This window comes from Hakea prostrata, chromosome 10, assembly GCF_041222555.1.
Source record: "Hakea prostrata isolate BN-2017 chromosome 10, UWA_Hpros_2, whole genome shotgun sequence".
In the NCBI taxonomy this organism is placed as follows: Eukaryota; Viridiplantae; Streptophyta; class Magnoliopsida; order Proteales; family Proteaceae; genus Hakea; species Hakea prostrata.
In genome coordinates, this window is record NC_142609.1 from 19,535,470 (window position 1) to 19,560,658 (window position 25,189).

A 25,189-nucleotide genomic window follows, 5' to 3' on the forward strand; every position below is an offset into this window, starting at 1 on the left:
TTTGATATAGCTACCGTCACAGTGCCATCAATTACTTTGAGATTACTCAAATGTCAAAATTCTAGTTGTTCTTGTTTTTTTTTTTTTTTTTGTTGGGGGGGGGGGCGTTAAACAAGGCCTGGAACGGGAAAAAAACATATCTCCAAACCTGATCATATGGTATCCATTCATCATCGATGTGCAGGGCAAAGAAATGAATTGTCTACCATGTATCATAATGAAAAGGATTAAAAAGTGACAGAGAACGAATCATTTTTCAAGTCATGGAGCTGTAACCAACAGATTGCAGTAATACCACTTAACTGTTGTGCTGAGGCTCACCCACTGGTGGAAGGAAGGGAATGAATCTGGAAATAATAAGTCGTTTGAAAACCCTGCCAGATATTGACATGCCACATTCTGTGAGAGATCCTCTCCCAAGTCAACATTGGAGGATTCATTATATCCTTAGTGAAGCTTATCTACTTTCGTTGCTATGTATTATTTTCATATTTTGGATGTACTAGCAATATCTGTTAGATATTATACATAATTACATATACCATAATAACTGATATTATGGGACTTGTCAGATTATCCAGTATGTATAGATGCTGTCCTTTGGTTATGTTGAATGGCTTCCTGATATTTTACTGTTGTTTTAGATGCTCTGATGGTGAAGCTTTTGGAGATGCTTCTCTTGATGCTATATTCAGTGAATATGGTAGTGACACAATGGAAGATGCCTCTGATAGTGATGGATTTCTATCTGAGGTCTGTAGGAGTGATTCTTTCTGAAACCTTTTTTTTTAATAAATAGAGTGACATTGCTCTTGTTTATTTTCTATTAAAATTCAAACCAGGATGCAAGCTGCCCTTACTTTGCTCAAAGTGAACATGATGATGATTCTGATGGTAAGGGTTTTACGATAAAGCTTTTTAATAAACTCAAATTTTGTCATGTAGCTTCTAGGGTTCTGTTTCTGGTTTTGCTTCCTTATAATTGGCAGGAACGTCTACAGATGCTGGTGGTTGTAGCACATTATTGGGACATAACAAAGAAATTCACTTGGAACTTGCCAAGCAGAAGAAGAAACTGGACATTTTAAAGAAAAAGGTGAGTCTTAAAGTGGTTCTGCAAAATATTGAGATCAATAAGGATGTGAAAACTCTCATCTGATTGGCGGTTCTAGTTTCTTAACATTTTGTCAAATGCTCATGGATGAGTAGTACTATTTATGATTTGTCTGTGTTCTATGGGAACAAAACAGGAGCATCTTCTATGTCATATTATTATGCCTTTGCACAAATGGAAACATGACTCTAATTTATCAATACTTATCAGGAAGTGTTTACATTTTCCATATAGCGGCTAGAACTGAAATATCATGTTTACGTTTCTATTCTTTTGTATATTTACTGTCTAGATCCGAATGGTTGAATCCATGATTCATATTGTAGATCTGAACACTGAATAGCACATAACAGAGAAAAGAAGGGTAGAGCAGAACTGATCAATTAGTGGGTAAAAAGTTACCATAGTCATCAAGGTGACAAGGACTGCTTAGGTGACAAGGTGATCTAGGTGTGGATTAATGATTGTATGTAATAAAGCAGTGATAATTTTACATAATTATTTCTATATTCAACATAGAGGCCATATCAATGTATACAATGCACTTATGCTAATGACTATATGTAATAAACTAGTGATAATTTTACATGATTATGTCTATATTCAACGTAGGAGCCATATCAATGTATACAATGCACTTATGCTAATATGGCCTAATATGAAAAACAAAACAGCATATAGTAATCAAAACACTGGATAATAGGCATATTCAACCAAAAACAAAGCAATGAACATAAATTAATGAAATATCAGCAGGGTATGTTGTTGCCTTTGACAGCTGGGAGACACCTTGACAACTTTGAAACTACCCTACCAATCTGGTTACTTGGTAGTATTTAGTCAATTATCTCTTAGAATGAAGTATCCCTACTTAAGTTGGGGACCGATTGAGTACTTGTCACCATCATTCTGAATCTCAGTTCCCAGATCAGGGACAGAACTTGGTAAAAGTTAGGTTCCGATTATTTCTAATCATAATTTGTAAATTTCATGACTTAATTGGGTCATATGGCCTCTGAAACCAAGAGGTGATTATTTATTTATTTGTTTATTTTTTAAATATACATGATCTTGAGCATTGAATGCCATCTGGTGTTTTGGCTGTGACAACTCATTTTCTGGCCTGGCTAGAACCACGCCTTGAACTGGGACCTCGAACTATGCTTAGCAGTTTAGTTACTACTGTTGTAAGTTGAGGTGCTTGCTTTCTCTTTTTATTGCAATATCCTTCATTTTCATGTTTATTCTTTCTAGTCTACTTCTATATAATTTTTAGTAAAAATTTTATTTGGCTTATGTTCAGGATCCAGAATTTTCAAAATTTTTGGAGAGCTACAATGAAGACCTTGAGCGATTGGGTAGTGAAGCATCTGTAAGTTGCTAGCTCTCCAAAAATCTTGTTTAGCATAATTGCCACTGGTATTTTCTTGAGTCCTATTTATTCTGAAACACTATTGAGAAGTTCTTTCGATTATGGCCAGATGCATAGTTCTGCCAGTTAAGTGTGTTATATGTATCTGTGGACCATATTTATTTTATCTTAATTTGCACACACTGAGGTTAAATCATGAATGATTTGTTTTGTTTAATATTTATGTTAGAAGATGATGGATCTAGGTAAGTAGGTATTGTTATTCTGCTAAAATTAACATGGTACATGAGTAACGTGACAGCTGTTGTTTAATACTTATATTACGTTGTTCATTATCTTTGATCCTTGAGGCATTGTTTGTTTGCAAAGATGTGGTGGGAGAAATAAAAATGTGGGACCCATATGAGGATTTTGTGGAAAAGTTTGAAAGTGGGTCCCACTTTGTTGTTTTTCACACTTTTCCCTCCTATTTTGTGGGGTTTTGAAAAGTGGTGGGTGGGAAAGTTAGCATGCCACCTCAGCAGACAAGCTTCCTTAATTCGCTTCCTTAAATTAAGGAAGATTGCCTGCCAACTTTCCCTCCCTAGTGAAGCAAACAAGCCAAACTTTGGGATTTTATGGAAAAGTATGCTTTTTCAAACTTTTTCCCACCCCACTTCAGATCCAGCAAACAAACGGTGCCTAATAGACCATTTCCTTGCTGGAATAATATGGAGTAGACAAAAAGGGGTGGAAAAAGTGTAGTGTTTTTAATGAAATTCCAAAAGCTCACTTTGTTTGGCTCATGGGGATGTAAAAATAAGTAGACAAGCTTCCTTAAATTAAGGAACTTGTCTACTGATGTGTCACCTAACTTTTCCCACCCCATGCTTTAAAAGAGTCCCACCATTTTGGGTAGACCTTAGTGGAAAACTTAAATAAACTTGTGGGGCCCACATATTCCATGTTTTCCTTCACTGCTTCTTTTCCTTTCTTGTTCTCTCACCTCACTACAGTGGATTCCACTTTCTATCTTTCCCAACCCTTTGTCTCTTGCAAACAGACTGTCAATAACTCTTAGTATGTGATAGAAGAGGGAGTGTGAGGGAGACATGGAAATTGACCCCTGGGTGCCAGCATGTTCCCTCACTTTTTGCTAGTTCTTTTCGGAATGCAAATTTTGGGACTTTGAGTGGTTTTTAGTCCCAACCTTGCTGGCTCTGCTACTGAGATATGGAACTTAGCCAAGAGGTTGGTACTTCACTCTCTCCAAAAAAAGGAGAAGGAAATTAAATAAAGAAAAAGAAAATGCAGGCTGCATGCAAAGAGAGGTGATGCATGGAGGGGATAGACAAATATGAGGTGGAGCTGTGGAGGGCTACCTGGTTGATCAATTCGTATTTGTTTTTGAGAAGCTTCACCGACTATAAATATGACAATCAGAAGTCCATGGACTACTGTTTCACATGTAAAATAGGCCTAGAAGAGGGAGTGTGAGGGAGACATGGAAATTGACCCCTGGGTGCCAGCATGTTCCCTCACTTTTTGCTAGTTCTTTTTGGAATGCAAATTTTGGGAATTTGAGTGGTTTTTATTCCCAACCTTGCTGGCTCTGTTACCGAGATATGGAACATAGCCAAGAGGTTGGTACTTCACTCTCTCCAAAAAAAGGAGAAGGAAATTAAAAAAAGAAAAAGAAAATGCAGGCTGCATGCAAAGAGAGGTGATGCATGGAGGGGATAGACAAATACGAGGTGGAACTGTGGAGGGCTACCTGGTTGATCAATTCGTGTTTGTTTTTGAGAAGCTTCACCGACTATAAATATGACAATCAGAAGTCCATGGACTACTGTTTCACATGTAAAATAGGCCTAGAAAGGAAAGATATTTTACCCTGGGTTGGTTATAGGGATTTGAGGAATCACGTGGTGGACCTTCATCATGGGTTTGAGTCTGGGAATTAGCCTCTCTGCAAAGTTAGGAGTAAGGCTGCTTACATAGATGATCCTCCCTGGAGCCTATAGTGGTGGGACCCTCGTCCAGTTGGTATGCCCTTTATATAACTGGGAATTATATCCACCTGAAACCCCTCCTCCCCCCCCCCCCAAAAAAAAAAAAAAAAAAAAAAAAAAAAAAAAAGTAAAAGAAAAAGAAGAAGAAGAACTAAGAAGGATACAACAAGAATTACTCATGCCTAATCTCTACTAAATGGAGATATTGAATTTTGCGTTGAGCTGACTTGATTGATAGGAGATCAACTAAGAGCTAGTTCTTTCAAGGTCTCAAATCAGAACCAAACTCGATTTTGTGATTTAGGGTCAGGGACAAATTCAAATTAGAGTGTGTGAATTTGGGGCTGGGTGGATCGAACTCTGATTTGTGGGGGGTAGGGGTGGGTGGGGGTCATAGTTGTCACGGCGACGAGGCGCCCTCCAAGGCGCTTTTGAGGCGGTTAAGGCGTTTTAAGTGAAATTTTTAGTGTACATCTCATTCACTCTAAATCTATCATATTTTATATAATAAAAAAACTAATATCAGACTACCTCAAGTCATCCAACATACTACAAACCACACATAATAGGGTCCTAAATAAAAAGTCGCAAGAAGAAAGGAAGAGAAGAAGTTGCTTGTCACTGACCACTGCTTGCCGGAGTGTCGTTGCGGGAATGGAAGAGAAGAAGAGAGAAAGAGATTAGGGATTAGAGTGAGATTGAGAGTGTGAGACTTGAGTTAAGAACTTATTCTCTTTCAATTTTGTTTGTTTTTATTTTAACATTTGATCACATGTAGCGTCATTATACATATGCATATAGGTTCAAACAATATAAACTTTACAATCGGAATCTAATAAGCATTTCAATATATGCCTTCGATTAGGCATCTCTCGTGATTTAAAAAAGAAAGAAAAAAAGCGGACGCCTTATTGCCTAAAAATAAGGCGACACCAATTTGAGGCGCTCCGAAGGAGCCCAGACGCCGAGGCGACGATTAAGCGACGCCTAGGCGATGCCTTGACAACTATGGTGGGGGTAGGATTATGCTCACCAAACTAGCCAAAAGTTTTGGTTGGAATATGAGATCTGAAAAGTGGGTCTTCCCAAGAGAAACGGGTAAGATCCAAATCCAGGGTTTCATTGACATGTTGGCCTGTAGCTTGGATTGAGTGTAGGGGCTGCTCTGTGGGAAACTCATTTGAATATGGAAAGATTTTCTGATGGGTGGCATGGCTGGATTTGAAAGTTGAATTGGTTCTTGGTTTTGATTTTCTCTGCGGCTTCTCAGTGAACCTTGTGAAGAAAAGAGGAGGATGGAGGGGAGAAGATGAATTGGATCTCCTTACTAAGTAACAGACTTCCTAAGGAGCAACTTGTAGGGCAAATCTCTGTAGAAGAAGACCGATTCTACAGTCAAAGAGGAATGTTACACCGCTAGCACCCACAACTCTTCTAGACTTCGAACCTCCAGGGTAACAATACTTGTACTTTAAGCACGAAGCACTATCAATTAACTTTTGCACCAGAAAAGATTCTCTCACAGAGAAGGAAGGCAGTAGCAAGCTTTATTCAGTGCAAAATTTAATCCTTTGAAGGAAGTCTAAATTTATATTCCTCCAGAATGGTTATGTATAGCTTTAATCAACCTTCCAAAACGTAAGTCAACATAAAAATAGAACAAGGAAACTCAACTTTAAGCCCAAGGAATTAAGTTACTAAAGCTAACAAATACAAATAAACTCAGTAAATGTTCCTATCTACTTCCTAATTGACTCAAATGATACTAGGTATCCCTGGCAAACTTTCAAATGAACTCTTAACTTCAAAACATAATTAAACTAATTAGATAGCCATTTTCGTGTTCAACTTAATAACCCATGTTGTAGGTTCAATAAGTTGGGCGAATACATTGTACCAAGGAACCAAAGGCTGATAACCTATATAACCTTTCCATTGGCTATTTCTTAAGAAAATAAGCCCAATTTGGTGCTGGATCTACATCAATTCAGGACTCATTTTTTGATAGGGGCTTATCTCAGGTAGATTCGGCAACCACATGGAATGAACTGGTATGGGACTGATGGAATTTGTAGGATGTTGGTTTAGTATACAGTGTTAGGGACGTTGAATTTGAATTTCCGTGGATGCTGGAGGATTTCGCATTTTTGACTTCAGTTTTCTTGTGTTGTTCTGTCACTGAACCTCTGATTGAGCTGTCCGTATAACTTCTCATGCATTTTTATCTGACAGGACTCTGATCTAGAAGGTGAGGAAAGGGACCAGGGGAATCAGGAAGCAGGTGCAGGTGAAGATTGCTCAAATTTAAGTGATGGCAAGGTTTTCACTACCTCTAGTATTGACATATGGTGTCAATTGGTCATCGAGCAGAATAACACTTCTGCCCTTCCTAATCTACTAAATGCATACCGCACAGCCTGCCACTATGGAACTGATAGCATGGATTCTAAGCTGTCTTGGAGAATTCAGAAGAGCAATACTTTCTGCAAGATACTGATGTTCATGCTTGGTGAGGCAGATGGTATATTTAGAAGACTTCTGGGAATCTCAATTGCTAATAGCAGGAAAGAGAACATATTGGAGTTGAGTAATAATTCAAAATGGAAAACAGCAAAGCCACTGATAAAGTCTTATTTGAGGAGCACGCTTTTCCTTTTGAATCAAGTCACTAATTCTGAGATTTTGGGATTTGTGATGACTCGTCTCAGAGCATCTACCATTTTCTTTCCTGCTTTTCCATTTTTGCTGCATAGACTTATCAAGGTAAACTCCTCTCATTAACTTTATCGTTTATCTTTTTAATTTTGATGATTCTAATAAAGAAATTACCAGATGAATTTATTTTAGCAAAATGAATATGTAATTGCTCTAACTCATGACATTACTCAATGAAATTTACGTAGTATTTCATTAATGGCTGAAGGGAAGGGCCAGTCCTTACTCCCAATCATTAAGTACATAAAAGATAAGAAGGTAATCCATTGGAAGCAAACGAGGAAAAGGAAAAAGAAATACTAGTCATATTTAGGAAACGACAAGCTTCAGCCCACCAATCAAGTTCATCTCAAATGTAGATTTATTGAAGCCTGTTCTATAACCTTCATTGGCAGGACAGTCTTCATGTTAGTTAATTCTCCCAATGTCTCGAAAGCGCTGAGCATTAAGCGATTCTTGCTAGGTACTTGTTCATACCAATTTTTTTTTTCTTTCCCCCCCTGTTATCAGCTCTGGGGAAAATGAAATTCCATTTCTAATGTTAAAAAGTAGTAGTTCCTTTTTTCCTTAACTGGAATGGTGGACTCACTTCTCTACAAGTTGATTTTTATATACATCATATAAGAACTTCTTTAGAGAAGAGTAGACGATAATCCTAATAAGATAGGTCTCCCTCAGCTTAAATGGATGCACTTCCCAACCCATTGGAGGCCTTAACTGTTTCCAAGGATTAAGGATTTATTTAAACCACTCCTATATTCTTCACCTGAATTCATTTGAATTGTGTTAAACTCTTGAAAACTCAAGATATGAATCCTTTCTTCCTGTATAGCCATGTTTTAAACTGTCATAATATACCCCTGTATGATATGCAACAATTAACTGGGATAACTTTGCAACAATTAAACTGAATACTTTTAAGTTTGAATTAGAACTGTTTCCAAGGATCAAGGATTGTAAGCCACTCCTATTATGTATGTTCATTTTTTGGGTTCTTGTTTGGATGAGCCTGTAAGGTATTTGCAGCACTGCATTGTTGCACGGTAACAAACATGTCAGTATCCGCATCTCCTAACATATGCTATACTTTTTTTTTTTTTCTTTTGGGGGTACAAAGGGGCTTATTAAGCCGGGGAATGGGGATATTAATATGCCTTAGCAAGAGTCGAACCCACGACCTCTTCACTAAGAGGTGTTAGTTTCACCACTAGAACAGCTCTGCATTGGCAGCATATGGTATACTTTGCATCTGTATTATAGCATTATACAGCCTTGTACACTTTGAATTCATGTGTTGTGCTTATAGAGGAGCTATACCTTTCTTCATGATGTGTCGCATCTACTTTGGTGCTTCTCTAACCTATGAAATTGGCTGTAGGTTTCAGTTCATTTATGGGCAACTGGAGGAGGCGCTCTTTCAGAATCCTCATTTCTCATCATGTGGGATGTAGCTCTGTTACAACATTCAGATTGCTTTGATACCTGCTTGGGTAAAGCATATAAGTCTTTTATTTCACATAGCAAGTTTGTGGAGCCCGCCAATCTGCAACATGTGCAATTTCTGTCTGACTGCCTTGTCAAGCTTTGTTCTGCGGATGTGCAAAAGTCATTCAACTGGGCGCTGGTCTCTGTCCAACAGCTAGCAAAGATAATGCAGCACAGTTTTAAAACAAAGAGAAAGGTAAGCATTAGGTATCAATCATCTAAAAGCCTTGGTGCTGCAACGTTTAGAGTCTTGACAGTCAAAAAATCATGACTGTCACATCCTGTTGAGACGCCATAACCTTCTTATTCACTTTTTTTATGGTTCTTTGGCTTGTTTGTGGACTGTGCTTGAGAAAATGATACCCTGTTGCCTGTTAGTTAAAATCTCACATGTTTGGTCCGTTCTTGGCCTACGTTGGGATTGTAGTCTCTTCCTACGTCCCTAGCATCAAATCTAGTAGGTTGAACAACTTGCTTTAGTGTTGCTTTATGCAATTCATACTATGGTTTTTTGTACTCTAAATAATTTTAAAATTCATTTAGTTTTCCTTGATAAAATATGAGCAATTGTTTTCACATCCGTATTCCAGTTGTTGTTACTTGTTGTTTCTATCTTGTTAGTAATGTTGTGGTATAAAGCATACATAACCTTTGTGTGGAAATCGGACTTCTCCATGTCTCTGATCAAAGGTTTTGAAATTGATTTAAAACTTTGATTGTTTGAAAACCTTTTAAAATCAAAGAAGGCCCATATATGTACCCATTTGATGTTTCAGCATAAAGCTTAAGAATAAGCCTTTAAAAATTGGTCAAGTCAGTGTGTTCAATACATGGTTGAGATAAATTTGGATGTCCTGGTGGCTGGTGCATAAAACCATTCATGCAGCAGTAGCAGGGAAGAAGGTGCTACATAGCCATCAGATTCAGTATGATAGCCAGCATGATTGCAATTCAGGATCAGTATGCACTGCAGGTTATGGTGCTTTCCATGTTATCATGAACCCGGAGGAGTTAGCAGTCCAAATCATGGGGTCTTCTAGATATTATTTCTTTGGTTTAAATGGTTACCTCGGATGAGAGACCAACGAATTGAGTATGCCCCCAAAAAGGCTGGAGTGTTTTATCTCCCCCAAGTTTGTCCTGACTCTGGCTTTTGCTATTGTTAAGTCAATCCAGATTTCTTGATTAGCTATTAACAAGTGTACGGCCTTCTAAGTATTTTGTTCTTTGAGCGTGTTCTGTGGATTGGTGTGTGTTTTACCTGGTGGATTTTGGGTGTGGTTTTGGTGTGATTCGTAATTTGTTCTTCCTCACCTTCTATCATCACATCATAATCGCTAGTCAGCTCCAAGCCTCCAACTCTCTTGTACCCTGTGACCATACTAAATTGTCAATCTCGCATACCTGGTTTTTATTTTTTATTTTTTATTGGATGAATAAAATCAGTTCCATACCTGATTGCTTTACCTGTTTACCGTTTATATTCTACTAGGTTCGATTTGAATTTTCTACCTTAGTCTCAGATGCATTTTCCTCTGGAAATCTGCTAGATACCTATTCATTCTTATTGTTGATTTCCTGATCTGATCTTAGATTCAAGTTCTTTTTGCTTTGAAAATAAGCAATCCCAGCTCCTTTCACAACTACCCTGATGTCTCAATATCTAGCTCTTCCCAGTTCTTTCTGTGGACACTTTGATACAGGTGAAATGGCTAGCTTAGTAAATGATGGCAGTTTTGAACATGGTTCCCAGAGAGGGCAGTAGGGCTCTGATGCAGCTGCAATTTAATGATGACTGCTTCTTCCAAGATTTTTTTTCAATAGAACCAACTTATATGGGACTAAGAGGTTTCTTTTTATTTTATTTTATTTGTTTATGGAATATGGGGTTCCCATGATTTGGACTGTGATGGCCATATGGTATTTTTTAGGGAAAAAGGTTTGGTGGTTTTGTGGTTAATGATAATACACTCTTTAATGATATTTAGGATCTCCAGGGTACATAGCCCATCCCGTAGGAGATTGATAAATTCATTGAAATGGGAAACTGGGTCACTAGTGGTCAAAATGGGTTTAAACTTGGGAAGAAATGTAGGTAATATATTTATGTACCCCAAGTATGGTGGAATTAGGATGGCTAAATTGAGATATATGAGGGTTCTTGTTTTAGGGGTTTGAGGGAGTACGAAAATTCAAGAAAATATTTATATCTTGAGACTGGATGGTAAGGTCACTAGGGTTTGGGGGGTTGATGTACCTGAATTTTGGGACAGATTTGAAGGTTAGATTGAAATGATATGACCTTGAATTTTGGGTCACTTAAAAATGCAAATTCAAGAAAATTCAGGGAAAAAGAAGGGGATGATATGAGAAGGGAAATGGTGTGTAGGCTGCCAAAACCTGGATGGGGTTCGCCTTAAGATGGAGATCAAAGGCTGTCTCCTATACAACCTCTATCAAGAGTCTAAGCTTGGTTTCACTTAGAATTTTCCTGGGATTTGATTTTTCAGACTAATTGACACAACTGGAAGTCGTAAGACGTGGATCTTCAAACTAATTGACAAAATCAAAATAAAAACACATAGTGCTCAAAGGGAAGCTCTCATTCAACATTCAGCTCTCTTCTCTAATCTAATCGATGGGGGCTTGTTTATATCCTTACATAAGTTGTATTGAGATTAGGGCAAAGAAACTGATGTAAATTGAGAATATAGATATTAACTAGCCTAGACTGACTTGAAAAGACTTTTCTGCCCTTATAACTTAGGTAAAATCTACATTAGTTAAAGCAATTAATTAAACTGTTTTCATACTTGACCTGAATTTTGGGCCCATAGAATAGGTCAATGACCACACTAACATATTAAACAAAGGCCTACCACTTATATCTATCAAGCCTAGGTTAATTTCAAGGGAAAATAGGCCAATTTGGTGCTGGATCTGCATCGGGCTCATTCCTTATCCATCATCATATAATTATTTCTTCAACTATGAATTTTGGCATTGTACCTAGTGTTCGGGAAACAGAACTCTGAGGCATCCATGATGGGATTGAAGAAGCATTTCATTTTGGGATGCAGATTTTTTATTAATTGGGGTGGTTCCTGTAAATAGAGGGAAAACAGAGCAAGGAAGAAAGAAGAAGAGCTAGAGGCGCAGCCCAATAGGAAAAAAAATATATATCAGATAACCAAAAAAGGTGGGCAAAACCCTATCTCGGGATTTGCACGTGGTGCTAATTCAAGACCTCTATTTGCTTCCCTCTATGCCCCTTATGACTTATTCTAACAAGTCCCAACAAGCTATCCAATGGATTATAGAAGTGAATGAACACCCTTGGCCTATGGATCTCTTCAGTTTGCTTTTCAATATCAAAATTTCCTTGAATTTATTTTCAAATGTTATGTGAACAGCATAAAACACTAGTTTCTTTACCAGCTCACAATTTGGCAACAATTGCTAGACACTTCAACCAATCAGTAGAGTCAATCTAGGACTATAGAATCAATCCAGGACACTATTTATTATGTTTTCTTAATTTTAATTCTCTGTCCACAAAGAAAATTAATTTTGCTCATCTATCAGTTGAGTTAAGTAAACTCTGTTTGCTTCCATCTAAGATGGTGTTCTTGGAAGTCAGTGTAGAAGAGGGGCGGGGGAGTAGGTTGAGACCAACGAATTGGGCTTGTCTTTGCAATTAATTGACAATTAAAAAAAGAAAAAAAATTCTTAAGACACATAAATAGAGCAATAGACTAGACATTAAAATTCTATAGTGGTTCGATACTATCGATTCTATGTCCACTCCCTTCTAGTCCTCTAGGAAAATTTCACTAATGTTCCCCTTTCAGTATGTTAGGTAGGGACACATCACACAACACCTCTTACAATCCTCTTTTTCTAGGCAAGAGCATCCAATAACAAATAATGAATTTAAATAAAAGAAAATGCAGTCTTACAAACCTTAAGGTGGTACCCTCCCTTTGTATGTAATGAATGCAATAACAGCCTCAGACTTTCTCCAGTCTCTACCTTGAGATCAACACTACAATCTTCTTTAGGAAGAGGAATGAATCTTCAACGGGACTTTAGATTGAAGGAAGGCTAAATGGCTAAAGTGATGGCACAATTATGAGGGCTTTTCATATATTGGAAGTCATGCCTTAGAGTGTCATAATGAGCCCTATTTAAGACAAAAGGTTGAGTCAAACTGGTCGCAACTGATAGAAAATGGTCGCATTTTGAACTCATGGTCGACCCTGAGGATTTCCTTGTCAACCATCTCATTAAAGCGGTTGGAAACTAGCCATTAAAAGTGACAGTTGTCTCCATGGCCAATTGACGGTCGACCTAGACCATTGACCATGGGGTTACTGACTCTGGCAGTTGACCAGAGTGCTTTCACAGTACATACCCTGAGCTCTCTGGAACCCTAGCAGTTGATCAGCTGGCTCATGATCAACTGACATTCAAACCGTGGGCTTTTTTTAGGGCTTTCCAAAAATATTTTTGAAATTTCATTTACACCCTCTAGGGATTGAGCCAATAGTCCATATTCCCCATATGATTAGTTTCATGAAACTCTTAACTTGAAAATTTCATGCAATTACATGTGCCATTTTCCTAAACTACATGCATGGTCTTCAAGTACGGTCTTTTTTTCATTCTTGAGTCTTGAAATCTATTTGCATGTAGGGATGTCCATTCATTGATCTTCCATGCCTTGAGTCCTTAAAATTTATCTTTCATGCTAATTAGACTGCTTCCATGCAACGTGCGCTCTGACGGGTGTTTTGCTTTGTATTGTAATGGGTCTATCTTAAACATACAAGTAGAATGTTAGATCCCAATTATGTGTGTTTGTGATCATCAAAACATTGAGGGTAGTTGGGTCATTTCCCTAACAGTTCTGAAATCCTCAACTTTCTAATTTATTTTTGCCTCTGTAATCCAGCTTATTACAACTCTCTTGGATTTTCTGGGAAATGTGCCAATCAGATCTTGATAAAATTTTACCGACTTGTTACTAAGATAGAACAGGCCCACTGTTTACGATTTCATGGCATTCTGGTTTCTGCCACTGCATCTTTAGTTTACTGTCACTTCTGTCTTCTTGTTCATAATGCTTTGACCCTTTATTTCTGATCTTTTGTTAAAATTGTTTTCTTAGGAGATAAGAATCCCAGTAAGGATGTTATACATGGCAGACCAAATTGGTGATTTAGAGCAACAATTTTGACAAGTCATCAGTGGATTCTACCCATCCAAATTTCTGAATACATTAGCCCGGCCAAGTGGGCTCAGATAGATAAGCCTGCAGACAAGCTCCCCTGAACAGCTAAATAACCAACTCAGACAAGATTCCTTTACTTGTTCCTTTTTCCCATACTGCTATTGTGGGTAGTATCTGATGTGGCCCCAATTGGATTGAAGGCCAATTACCAAGATGTCCTCCAATTTGGTGGCGCACCTGCATCAATGCCTCATATATTTTAGAAAATATCAAACACTGTGAAAGGCTAGAATTACAGAAAGAATGGCCAAAGATTGGTGACTGTCGATGCTAATTGTGACAAAATAGCAAATATATTAACCAGAGATTATATGCAACAAAGAAGAGGGAGAAGAAGGAGAAAGAGAAACTGTTTAGAGTAGCGGTTGCTCGAGAGCAAAACTCCTTCACTTTTTCAATATATAACTGAGAAGTAGAATTGTAAATGAAGTATCCTAATCTGGTTACATAGGGAAACTAAACAATGGCTACTAGAACACAAAAAATAGAAAAAGAAAATATATCACAGTAAAAGTACTGTTTCATGACATTGTTCACGTGAACAGTGCTGTGAACCACTGAATCAGTAACTTCTTGCATGAATCATTGGGGTTCCTGACTTACTAGGATTGCTAAGTCCTGGTTGACTGGATTGTTTCATTTCAAACTGCATATTAAGACAATTCTCTCCTCGCTGCAGACCAAAAAGCCTCTCACTGACTTCATATTTCAACCTGATGCTTCCAACTATTAAACAGATCAGTGAAAAGTTTTTAAAATTTTCGATTTAAAAACATAACTTTCTTACTTCATTCATTCATTCAAGCTTTAGCCTTTTTCATATTGATTCAAGATTTTCATTTCCAGTGTTTCTACCGTGAACTTGTTAGCAGAGTCTTAATGGCAGCAGAGTGGGGGGAATTTTGTCGACACCCAAATTAGTATATCTTTCTTTTTATTTTATTTCTGGGCATCAAGTTGAAGTAGGCTCCCTTAATCTAATCGCTTGTTTTCTTACAAGATGCCAGCAATATGGCATTGTGAACCCATTGATGCCATGGCAATACAGCACTAATTGTAAAGTCAGTGTGGATGTTTTGGGGTTCTCTTAGTCTTACATCATATTATGTGAAGCACTAAGATGGTGTTCTTATGTTTTGATGCCCGTGGTTATTTATTTTTTATTAGCTTACAATGAATTTCTTTTTTTTTCCCCATCTGGGCTTATGATTCATATAATTTTATTGATGCAGGAAGCACTAAATAAGATATCAAACTGGCAGTACATTAACTGCATTGATCTCTGGGCCAAGTTTATATCCTCAAACATTAGAGATCATGACTTCCAGCAGTTGCTTTATTTGATCATTCAGGTTATAAGTGGTGTAGCTCACCTTTTTCCTGGGCCACGATACTTGCCGTTGAGACTGAAATGTGTACAAATGCTCAATCATCTTTCCGTTTCTAGTGGGGTTTTTATTCCCATCTCATCGTTATTGCTGGATAGTCTGGAATATGGTAGAACTAGCAAGCCTGATGAGAGACATGGAAAGGATTTCAACTTTTCATCTATCCTGAAGGTTAGGAAACAGAGAATTTGATAAAGCCCATTTTACGTATTTGGTTTTCTAGTTTGTGTACTTTGTTCATTATCTACTACCTTTTGCTAACTTTATTTTCCTGTTTCAGATTTTCTCTCTGTTACTTCAATTATTTTTTTGAATTGTTGTTGAGTGCATATGATTTCAAATAGAGTTGATTGACAAAGCAAAATTCATTTAGCTGACCAAATTTGATTGGGATGTATGGTTGTGTTATAATACTGGGTTTGACATGTGTGGTATATTGGATAGCTAATACGCATCACATAGATGTTCTCAATTTTGTGGAGATGAGGAGAATGAGTGGCTAAACAAGTATTTTTATTGAGCTGATCTGAGAGTAGCTTTGTCACATCATATGCTATTAGAAAGTTGATTGAGGTGAAATGGCCTTGTTCAATGTAGACCATTGAATACTCTAGCATGGAGGAGTCATTTGATTTGGATTTAGGGAACTCAAACAGCTAGGGGAAGACCTAAAATGACTATAGGAGAAGTCAGGAAGGACATGCGTAGTTTAGGATTTTTATCGAGTATGACCTTGATCTGGCTGATTGGAGGGCAGCGATCCATGTAATTTTGATCACAATTTGGTGGAATAAAGCTTGTTGATCTATTGTGAAGCTTTATTCTTATTTGCTTGTTTCCTTGATCTGTAGGTTACACAAGAACTGAATCTTAGTTATCAAGGCGACCTTGGGTGTCAAGGTGCACTAGGTGCGCATCGATGAGTATGTCATGTACAGCAATGATAATTCTAGTTAATTTATGCAACATAGAATCCATACTAATGCAATATGAAATGAGTATATAGTCATGGCCCAATGTGAGAAAACCAATTTATAAAAAAACTAGGCAATTTAAGCAATTTTTATCCTAAAACAAAGTGATGTGAAGTGGAAGGGCCAGCCAAGAGAGGCCCCAAGGGCAAAATAGGGCCTAGGGATGCTGCCCCAGTACCCTACGGCCCCAAGGAAGAACCGAACCAGATTAAGGGTGTTCCAGTAATTTTGGGTATGTCTGGTCCAACCCAATTTGACCTAGTCTAAATCAACATCTTGTTAGGAGTCCAAATCTTCTTTGTCAAGTTATGAAAGAGTCCTAGTCTAGTCAGGAATGGTTAAAATCTTATCCTAAATTGGATCCTTCTTAAGTTAGGAGTTCTATAATTGTGCAGTTGTTATTGAATTAGGAGTTTCGTAAATAGAATTCCTTGTTTGATTTACTTTCCAATTTGAGTCCTAGTAGGATTCCTTCATTGTAAGGCTATAAATAAAGCCACACACATGAATCAAGTCACTTTTGATGATTAATTAATAAATTTGATTGAAGGAGAACAGAGTGGGTTTTGTAGGGTCTCCAGGGGAGGAAACCTGTGGCAGCCTTGAAGCATTCTAATTTTCTGAAGTTTTTCCATCTTCCTCTCCTACCAACAAGTACACATCCCTACCCCTGCCCCTACCCTCCTGCTTCTCTCCTCCCATCGCAACCCTAATTCCCTTCCCCCTCTCTCTTGCGGAAACACCTTCCCTTCCCCAAAACCTTAAACCTAGTTCTTCAAATTCTCCACCCTAATCCCTTCTCCTTTTGGCTGCAATACCCCTTCCTGTCCCCTACCCTTTGACCCCAACCCTAGCGCTAGTCTGTTCACCCAAAACCTTAATTCTGCATTTCATCTTCTTCACACAAACCCTAGCAACCCTAATCTCCCAATACCTATATCTCCCTGACCCCTCACCCCAATCCAAGTCTCTTTTGGATTCCTCATCTCCTCTCCCTCATCTACCTTGGACCCTAACCCTACCCTAGCCACTCCTATAGAAACCCTAGAATGGAGAAAATCCTAATTTTCAAACCTTAGAACTCTGAAATTGAATCTGAACCTTAAAGTAACATAATTCAGAGTTATTTCTCTAATATCCTTACCCTAAACTTACTCGCTGAATCTAAACCCAAAAATTCCCCCTAAAGCCCTAGAAATCCTAGTTGCAGGATTTAGGAGTCAAATTTCCATAGCCACAGGGTGTAATCAACCTTAATTTGCTGCTGTTCATTTGTTTGATATTGGAATTTTCCTGAGAAGCCCTAATTTGTCCTGTTGATTCATTAATTGATCCTGTAGTTGGCCTTCTGTTTCGGGTGTTATATCACTAGCAATAAAGATAAATCAACAAAACTCTTGAAATGCCAACAAGGTATGTCATCGTTGCCTGGATGCATAAGCCACTCCTACTGATGTTTGGGCTATAAATAATGTTTCACAAGCATTTGTTCTTCTGTTGAATGGCTGACCTTGACAGTTCCAAGTAGAATATTTGTCTCTGTTATTACCATCATATTGAATGGCTAACTCAACATTAGAAGTTAACAGGCTATGTACCAGATAAGTTTTCTTCTGTAAATTTATAAATTTAATTGAAGGGTGTAGATGGTGAAACAGAAAAAATTTTAGGGGGGTTATAGAGATGAGAGATCTTTTGGATTGGAGTGCCATTGAAATTTGAAGCCTTTTTTTTTTTTTTTTTTTTTTTTTTTTTTTTTTGTTTTTTTTTTTTTGGGGGGGGGGGAGAGGAGGGTGTGTGAGAATTTTGAACCTCTTGAATTGATGGACTTGGCAATTGATTGGCTGTGTTACCACTGAGGTAACAAATGGGTGGGTCAATGGGACCTGTTAGTCACCAATATTAAGGGGAGTACACCTTAAGGGTAGAGTACAAGGGTGTGGTGGTAGGGATCAACTCCAAAAATGGGAAGAAATCTTATGCTTGCCTACATGGAATGTAGTTTGTAGGATTACATTTGTTAAGATTTTCTAGGGTTAATATTAAGAGGGTTGAGTGTGACTATGAGAGGGGGGAAGTCAATCAGTATTTTGTTTGGGGGCAAGCTTGCTTGCTGGAAGGGGAAGACCCTTGGGGCATTTTGAAGAGTGTATTCAGATCTGGAGTCTTGTAATAGTGTTTAGTTATTGAGTTTGATGCATTGAATACACTAAATCTAATTTATAAGATTTGAGTGTTATTTGTGTTTGAGTGAACCCATTTAAAGCTCAATCCAATGGCCTTAACAATTGGTATCAGAGCCATAACAATCCCAGGTAGGCAATATGGCATTATCTCTATCTTCTAGTAATGGGAGTGCACAGGGATGGCTTTTAGAAGTTATGCTCTTCTTATTGGGAACACCAAATGGAGAATGAGCATATGCTGGGGGTACCTCTCTAAAACTTGGAAGGAGATGTGTTGGATTGGGTTTAAAGGAGGTGTTGGCTGGAGTTTACTTGGGCGTGCTTTAAGGGAGCCTTGAAATTCAGTTCGGTGATGGGAAAGACCTAAAACCAAGCTCAGGTTTTTGAACCTCGCAGTACTTAGATCGAAAGTGAGTGGTAATGACTGCAATTTGAATGGCTATGATGAGGGGAGCGAGGTTGTACTAAGATTACTAGGCAGAATCACAAATTGAAAGACGGCGAGGAACAGAGGGCAGAGGAGAGTAGTAAATGGCATAGTTGTCACGGCGATGAGGCGATGCGAGGCGGTTTTAGCTAGTTGAGGCGATGAGTCGACAAGGTGCCCTTCGAGGTGCTTTTGAGGCGGTCGAGGCGTTTTATGTAAAATTTTTACTTTTTAGTGTACATATCATACACTAATTCATTATAAAGCTATCATATCTTATATAATAAAAAAACTAATATTAGCCATTTAGCCTACCTCAAGTCATCCAACATATTACAAACTACACATAGTAGGTCCTAAATAAATTTCAAGTATCATACTATCATTAACAAGAATTAAGATACGATAAAATGTGAGTAAATGGTAAACACATAGATGCATGAGCAAAACAAATAGACACTAGACAACATACCTTTTTTAAATGTCACCAACACTAGCACCACCTACAACTCCATGGCTCCACCTCCACCAGCACCTACAACTCCACCTCTTCTACATTGTTGAGCTGTAGCCAAATATCCTCAAAAGTAAAAGAAGAAAATGAAACAAAACATATAGCCAAATATCTAAATAGAAAGTTCTAAATATTTAAGCAAACAATCTCACTTATATCTAAAATCTAAAGTCCATATCCCAAATATAACAACACATCCATATCCAAAATTCCCAATAAAAATTCACAATCCATATCTAAAGTTCCCTATAGGAAAGTATAAATCAGCTAGTTCTAATCATCATCAAGCAAAGTGGTAGCAAGTGGGAGATCTTCTCGAAGTTGTTGTTGCTCCAAAGAGGTAGATCTCAAACCAAAATCATCTACAATGTTCTCATCATCATGCAAATCTTCCACTTCTTCCATGTCTCCATCAAACTTAGAGTCATGTTCCTCAACCACCCTCTCCAAAGACCCGTGACGTGAGTAACATATACTAACTCCAGCAGATGTTGACTCACTTGGTTGACATCTCCTCGGTCTGTTCTGGCCCTCAAGTGATGTAGATGTCCCTATAGCTCTATCAATAGTGCTCCAAGTATGATCACCCTTAGGATGGACTAAATAATCAGGATGATTAACCATCCACAAAGGTTATTAAAGCGGCAAAGCGATTGGGGCTCCGTCTTGGCGATTAGGCGACTAAGCGGCGCTTAGGCGGCAATAAAGCGACCAAAGTAGTTTAGTCAATATTTTTAATATAACTACTTTTTAATACAAATACTTTTTATAATAAACTAAAGTACTAAACAAACATTCAACAATCACATTCATAAAAATAAAAATAAAAAAACATTCAAGAATCACAATTATGAAAAATTATCCAAAAAAAGATTAAAAACATAACTTCATCTCACCAAGCATCATAAGATTCATAGCAATAATTATGTGGTATGTACTATATCAGTAATCAATGTGAAAAATGAAAGTAATAATTTTACATTCTTACTTACCTCTATGATAGTGTGATGCCAAATGAAGCGTTGTACTCTGGTCGTCGGGTAGGGCGGAATTGATGTATCCATTTTTCCCTTTTTTTAACCAAACAGTGCCGACATGATAAATTAATAGATCTCATTATTCCGATTTCCAAGTCATTGTTTATTTAATAATTCATTGATTATCAATGTTGAATATGGCTCATGCTTCACATTCTGTGCCGACAGGCACTTTGGGCCTAGGAGTTCATTTACAAATTGGGCCTCGATTATGAAATGGCTCACATATTTAAATTTATATATGGCATTGTAGAATAAATTATGGTTAAAAAAAAGAAAAAAATAATATGCACAAATTACAAATGTAAAAAAAACAGTTACTTTAGCATCTAGGCGGCAATATGTCGCAAAAGGTGGCAAAGCGGTAGTGCCTAAGGAAAAAAGCGGCAAGAAATCATCCCGTTAGTTAAGCGGCAACAACTTAAGTGGTTCAGAAACCGCTTTGCTGCCTAGGCGGACGCTTTGATAACCATGCCATCCACTCATTGCTTCAGTTAAGCTCATCAAGGAGTAGTGGATCATAATTTCTACTCTTTAATCGCCTTTCATTGAACCTTTCTTGAAAACGGCGATTGTATTGAATAAAAACTAGATCATTCAACCTCTCATGTTCCAACCTATTCCTCTTCTTGGTGAATCTAAATTCATAAGCAATTGAAAAGAATCCCAAGTCATTCTTCTAAATTTAAATTTGAAAGCGTTTTAAATTCTTGAATCACTTAATACTTACAAACTCAAATGTGCTCTAATTCTGTTCACAACCAGAGGAAGAACTACAAAGGCCTAGTATCCTCCATGGAATCCTTGTTAGCTCAAAAGCATTTCTTCCATGTGTATCCCACCATGTAACTATAGCATTAAAAAAAAAAAAAACCTTACGAGGATTCATAGTTTAATATATATATAACTCTAGCTTTTATATTAATGTATATATATATACATACAAGTAAAAACTTACGAGGACTCATAGTTGTACGCTGTCTGATAGCCATAGTTGTGGAAAAAGGACCTCTAACTTGCTTGTATTCACTTCCCAGGACAATACCTTATCTTGTATGTGTGCATCATGCACTAGTCTTCCAACTACTTCATTGAAAGAAGTTTGGAGAGAACTGATCAAGTCACAATCATTTACAATATTTAAGTTGTAGAACTTCCTAGGATTCAAAAATAAGGCTGCACCATATAGAGGTCTTTCCATCTGACACTCCCATCGCCTATCAGTTATTTTGTATGACTTTCTTCCACAGTCGTTCTTTGCCTCCAAAATTGTCCTATTTATTCTTCTCTTAGCCTCTTGCATGGCTACAAACACTTCAAGCAATGTAGGTCTCTCATCAGCATCCACAATCCTCAATACAATAATAAGAGGTTGTGATGCTCTAATACAATCCTCCACACCATGCCAAATTGTTGTAGAAAAAATTGTTTTAGCTACTTTCTTCCCTGCTTCTGTCTAGGACAAATTGGATTTTGTCCACTCTTCAGAAATGAATAAGTGCCTTAAGTCATCCTTGTGTTTCAATAAGCTTTGCAATGTCAAGAATGAAGTGGCAAACCTAGTCACTGCAACCCTCACAAGATCCCTGCCATTTGTCTTCTGTCTCAAGGCCTCCAGCAATCTTGTGTGCCAATAAATGAAAGTGGTTATTCTCTTCCCCTGAATTATCACTTTCTTATATTGTTTCAAATTCCCAATGTCCTCTAGCATCAAATCAAGACAATGGGCTGTACAGGGAGTCCAATATAATGAGGTCCTCTTCTCCATTAATAATGTCCCTGCTGCTTTGTAATTTGAGGCATTATCAATCACCACTTGAATTACATGCTCTTCCCCAATTTCTTCAATTTTGTTATCCAATAATTGAAAGAGCATTTTTGCATCTTGCACATGGCTAGATGCATCCACAGAACCAAGGAAGAATGTTCCCTTTGGACAATTGACAAGAAAATTGATGAGGTGCCTACCCTTTTTGTCAGTCCACCCATCAAACATGAGTGTGCATTCATATATCTTCCAATACCTTTCATAATTTTTCCTATCTCCATCGTTCTTTCTTTTGCACTCTTCAATAAAGGCACCCTGACTTCATGGTAAGTTGGGGGTTTATACCCATAACCATATTGTACTTTAGACTCGACCATCACCGCAAAGCTTTTAGCTTTAACTGCATTGAATGGAATGCCACACTGATAGATCCAATCAGCGATGTGGTTATCCACTCACTTCTTTTCTTTCGCGGATCTCATTCTATTCAAGATTGTTGTGTAAGTAGCACCCTTAACCCTCCTTTCTTCAACAACTTCTTCAAGAGTGTGTCCAACATGCATATTCATGGGACCCCTTACCGGTGCCTTATTGAGGGCACTCTTCAGTCTCTTTGATGCAGTCCTAGAGCTTGGTATATTGGAGCACACCTCAACCTCAGACCCTACACTAGGTAATGTACCTCCTTCAGTAGAGGCAGGAATAGGATTTTCTTGTCCAATTACTTGTTGAATGTCATCATACTCATTATCCAAATCAGTAACAACTACCCTGTTTTTATTTTTCACCAACACTGCATTCATCTCTTGGGCAATTTCTGCAGTGATCTTAGTGCACTTCACAACATCCCCATATCCACCCACTAGATGTTGCTTCAATCTTCTAATTCCTCCTTTAAAGTTTATGTTGCACAAAGTGCATCTAACTGTATTCCTATCAGAAACATCTGGCCAATACCCATATTTCCACCCTGGGTCATTTGACTTGGCCTTTCTCTTCGGGTCTTTCGAGGGATCATAACTACCTTCACCCCCACTAGGAATAGGCTGACTAGTAGCAGCCGCTGGATTATCAGTTGAGGGCCTTGAGGTCATTGTAAATAACTAATAAATATCTACAGTAAGAAACATGAAACATACACATATAATTAGCCAAAATAGAAAACAATAATATAATTGATAATGATACCATATAATTTTAATTTTGTATCATTCCACACCACAATAAAAATCCTATGCATTCATCTAATCATCTAACTTCATGATAAATTGATAATCAAGCTTCTATTCTAAAAAATAAAAATAATAGAAAAATACATTGAAGCTAATAAACAACAATAATCAATAGGCTAGAAGCTATTAAACTAATATTAGCTGGTCTCGGTTATTACTAACAAGTTATAAGTCCCCAATAAGAGAACAATCTTAGGGGGAGAGAGATTCCAAAACTAGTCAAATAGAACTTGGTCAAAGGAATAGATGAGCAAACAATTATGGTTGAATGCCATTTTATGAGAATACAATCACTGCTGAAACCTCACCTAGATCCAATGGCTGGACCTGAATTACCAAGTTGCTAAACTATCAGAAAAAACCAAACAACAAAAGAAAATAACCAGGGTTATTTGATTCTGATTTTTAGAAAATTCCTTGAATATTTGACAAATTTATGAAAAGAAAGATTACTGTCACGTAGATGAAACAGAGACACAATGAAATAAGAGAAGAATCATTATAATCTGGTAGATGAAACAGAGATGGAACAAAATCAATGAAGAAGAATTGTTACAAATAAAAAGAAAACTCAGATACACCAAATAGTAGGTTCTGAGTATGACATCGGAATAGTACATGAATACCAACCATGTGAAAGTCACAGAGAAGTAGCTATGTCACAGGAACCACAACAGGATCTTTAGTTGCAATTTGCAAGTCACAGAGAAGTAAATAATCAGTTAACAATCTCCAAATAGAAATTAAACGAGTAGCAACTTATAACATTGTTACAATACAGAAAAGAAAAAAAAGAAAAAAAAGGAAAAAAAAAGAAGCATTTTGGCGACATACCGTTGCCTGAGATGGTGAACAAAGTTACCGGAGGCCGTTGCAACTTGGTCGCTGCAAGCCTGCAACTGCAAAAGTGAGTTGCACAGTGAACAAAAGGGGTTTAGGGAAAAAAAAAGAGCAGAAGAAAGAAGAAGAAAGTGAGTCACACGGTGCTGCCGCTGGAGGTTGCTGTCGATGCAAGCCTGCAACTGATACGGTGGTTTTCGTATGAGGAAAAACAGAAAGTGAGTCGCACGATCTTGCGTCATGATGCACCGGCTGTCGCTGCCGATCGAGAGGAAGAGAGTAGCGAGAGGTAGAGGCAAAGAGAAAGAGAGACGGAGGGGTTAGGGCTCGAATTGGGGATTTCACTCGACTGAGTAAAGTGAAATTCTCGGTTTTTCAATTTTTTTTAAATGATTTAATGTTAAAAATGATCCCATGTAACACTTATATAACCCTTCACCCATTAGTTGCTTTCCGATTGGAATCTACTTTTAAATTCATTTTTTGGCTTTTGATTTGGAATAAAATAAATGATGGTTGTTAAAACCCACAAAGGCGGTCGCCTAGGGTCCATTGCGTCCGAGGCAACCGCCTTATGGACTTCAATTGAGGCGTTGCTCGCCTCAGGCCCTCTGCCAACTATGGTAAACGACTGGGGCTCCTTGCCAAACTTGGTGAAGAAGCGGAATAGGAGAATGGAACTTTGTTCGGGACATCTACCATACTTAAGAGTGAGGGTGTTGGTCATGCATTCAAACTAGATGACCAAGCGGTGACATTAAGGTGAGGTATAGGGGAAATAGTTGTCGGAGGTGTATGAGCAGTCACTAGGAAGCCATTTTGCCAAACATGGAGAAGACTACACCGGGGGGGG

The 25,189-nt window shown here is 37.8% G+C and overlaps 2 protein-coding genes across 2 annotated transcripts in view; one reads left to right on the forward strand and one right to left on the reverse strand.

Annotated features, from left to right (window-relative positions):
• The window catches only part of LOC149002249 (protein REBELOTE-like), a gene marked incomplete in the record, with an annotated part of 144,148 nt that overhangs the window by 112,511 nt on the left and 6,448 nt on the right, over positions 1–25,189 (forward strand). The window contains 7 exon segments of the mRNA XM_089138515.1: positions 645–753; positions 843–894; positions 1,002–1,096; positions 2,418–2,486; positions 6,710–7,240; positions 8,571–8,873; positions 15,203–15,529. Of these exon segments, the coding sequence (XP_088994641.1) occupies positions 645–753; positions 843–894; positions 1,002–1,096; positions 2,418–2,486; positions 6,710–7,240; positions 8,571–8,873; positions 15,203–15,529 (1,486 nt within the window).
• LOC149002251 (uncharacterized) lies at positions 21,953–23,358 on the reverse strand. The gene is made up of 3 exons (XM_089136991.1): positions 22,776–23,358; positions 22,521–22,664; positions 21,953–22,380 (listed from the first exon to the last, which is right to left on the reverse strand). Exons 1-3 carry the CDS (start codon positions 23,356–23,358, stop codon positions 21,953–21,955), a joined length of 1,155 nt encoding a protein of 384 aa, XP_088993117.1.

Excerpts from the sequence above, each read along its gene's own strand:
- LOC149002251 (XM_089136991.1), bottom strand. The coding sequence starts at position 23,358 with ATGACCTCAAGGCCCTCAACTGATAATCCAGCGGCTGCTACTAGTCAG. Across the intron at positions 22,665-22,775 it reads TGAAGAAAGGAGGGTTAAGG|TTAAAGCTAAAAGCTTTGCG; the intron begins GTGCTACTTACA and ends CATTCAATGCAG. Across the intron at positions 22,381-22,520 it reads GATAGGAAAAATTATGAAAG|ATGCAAAAATGCTCTTTCAA; the intron begins GTATTGGAAGAT and ends GCCATGTGCAAG.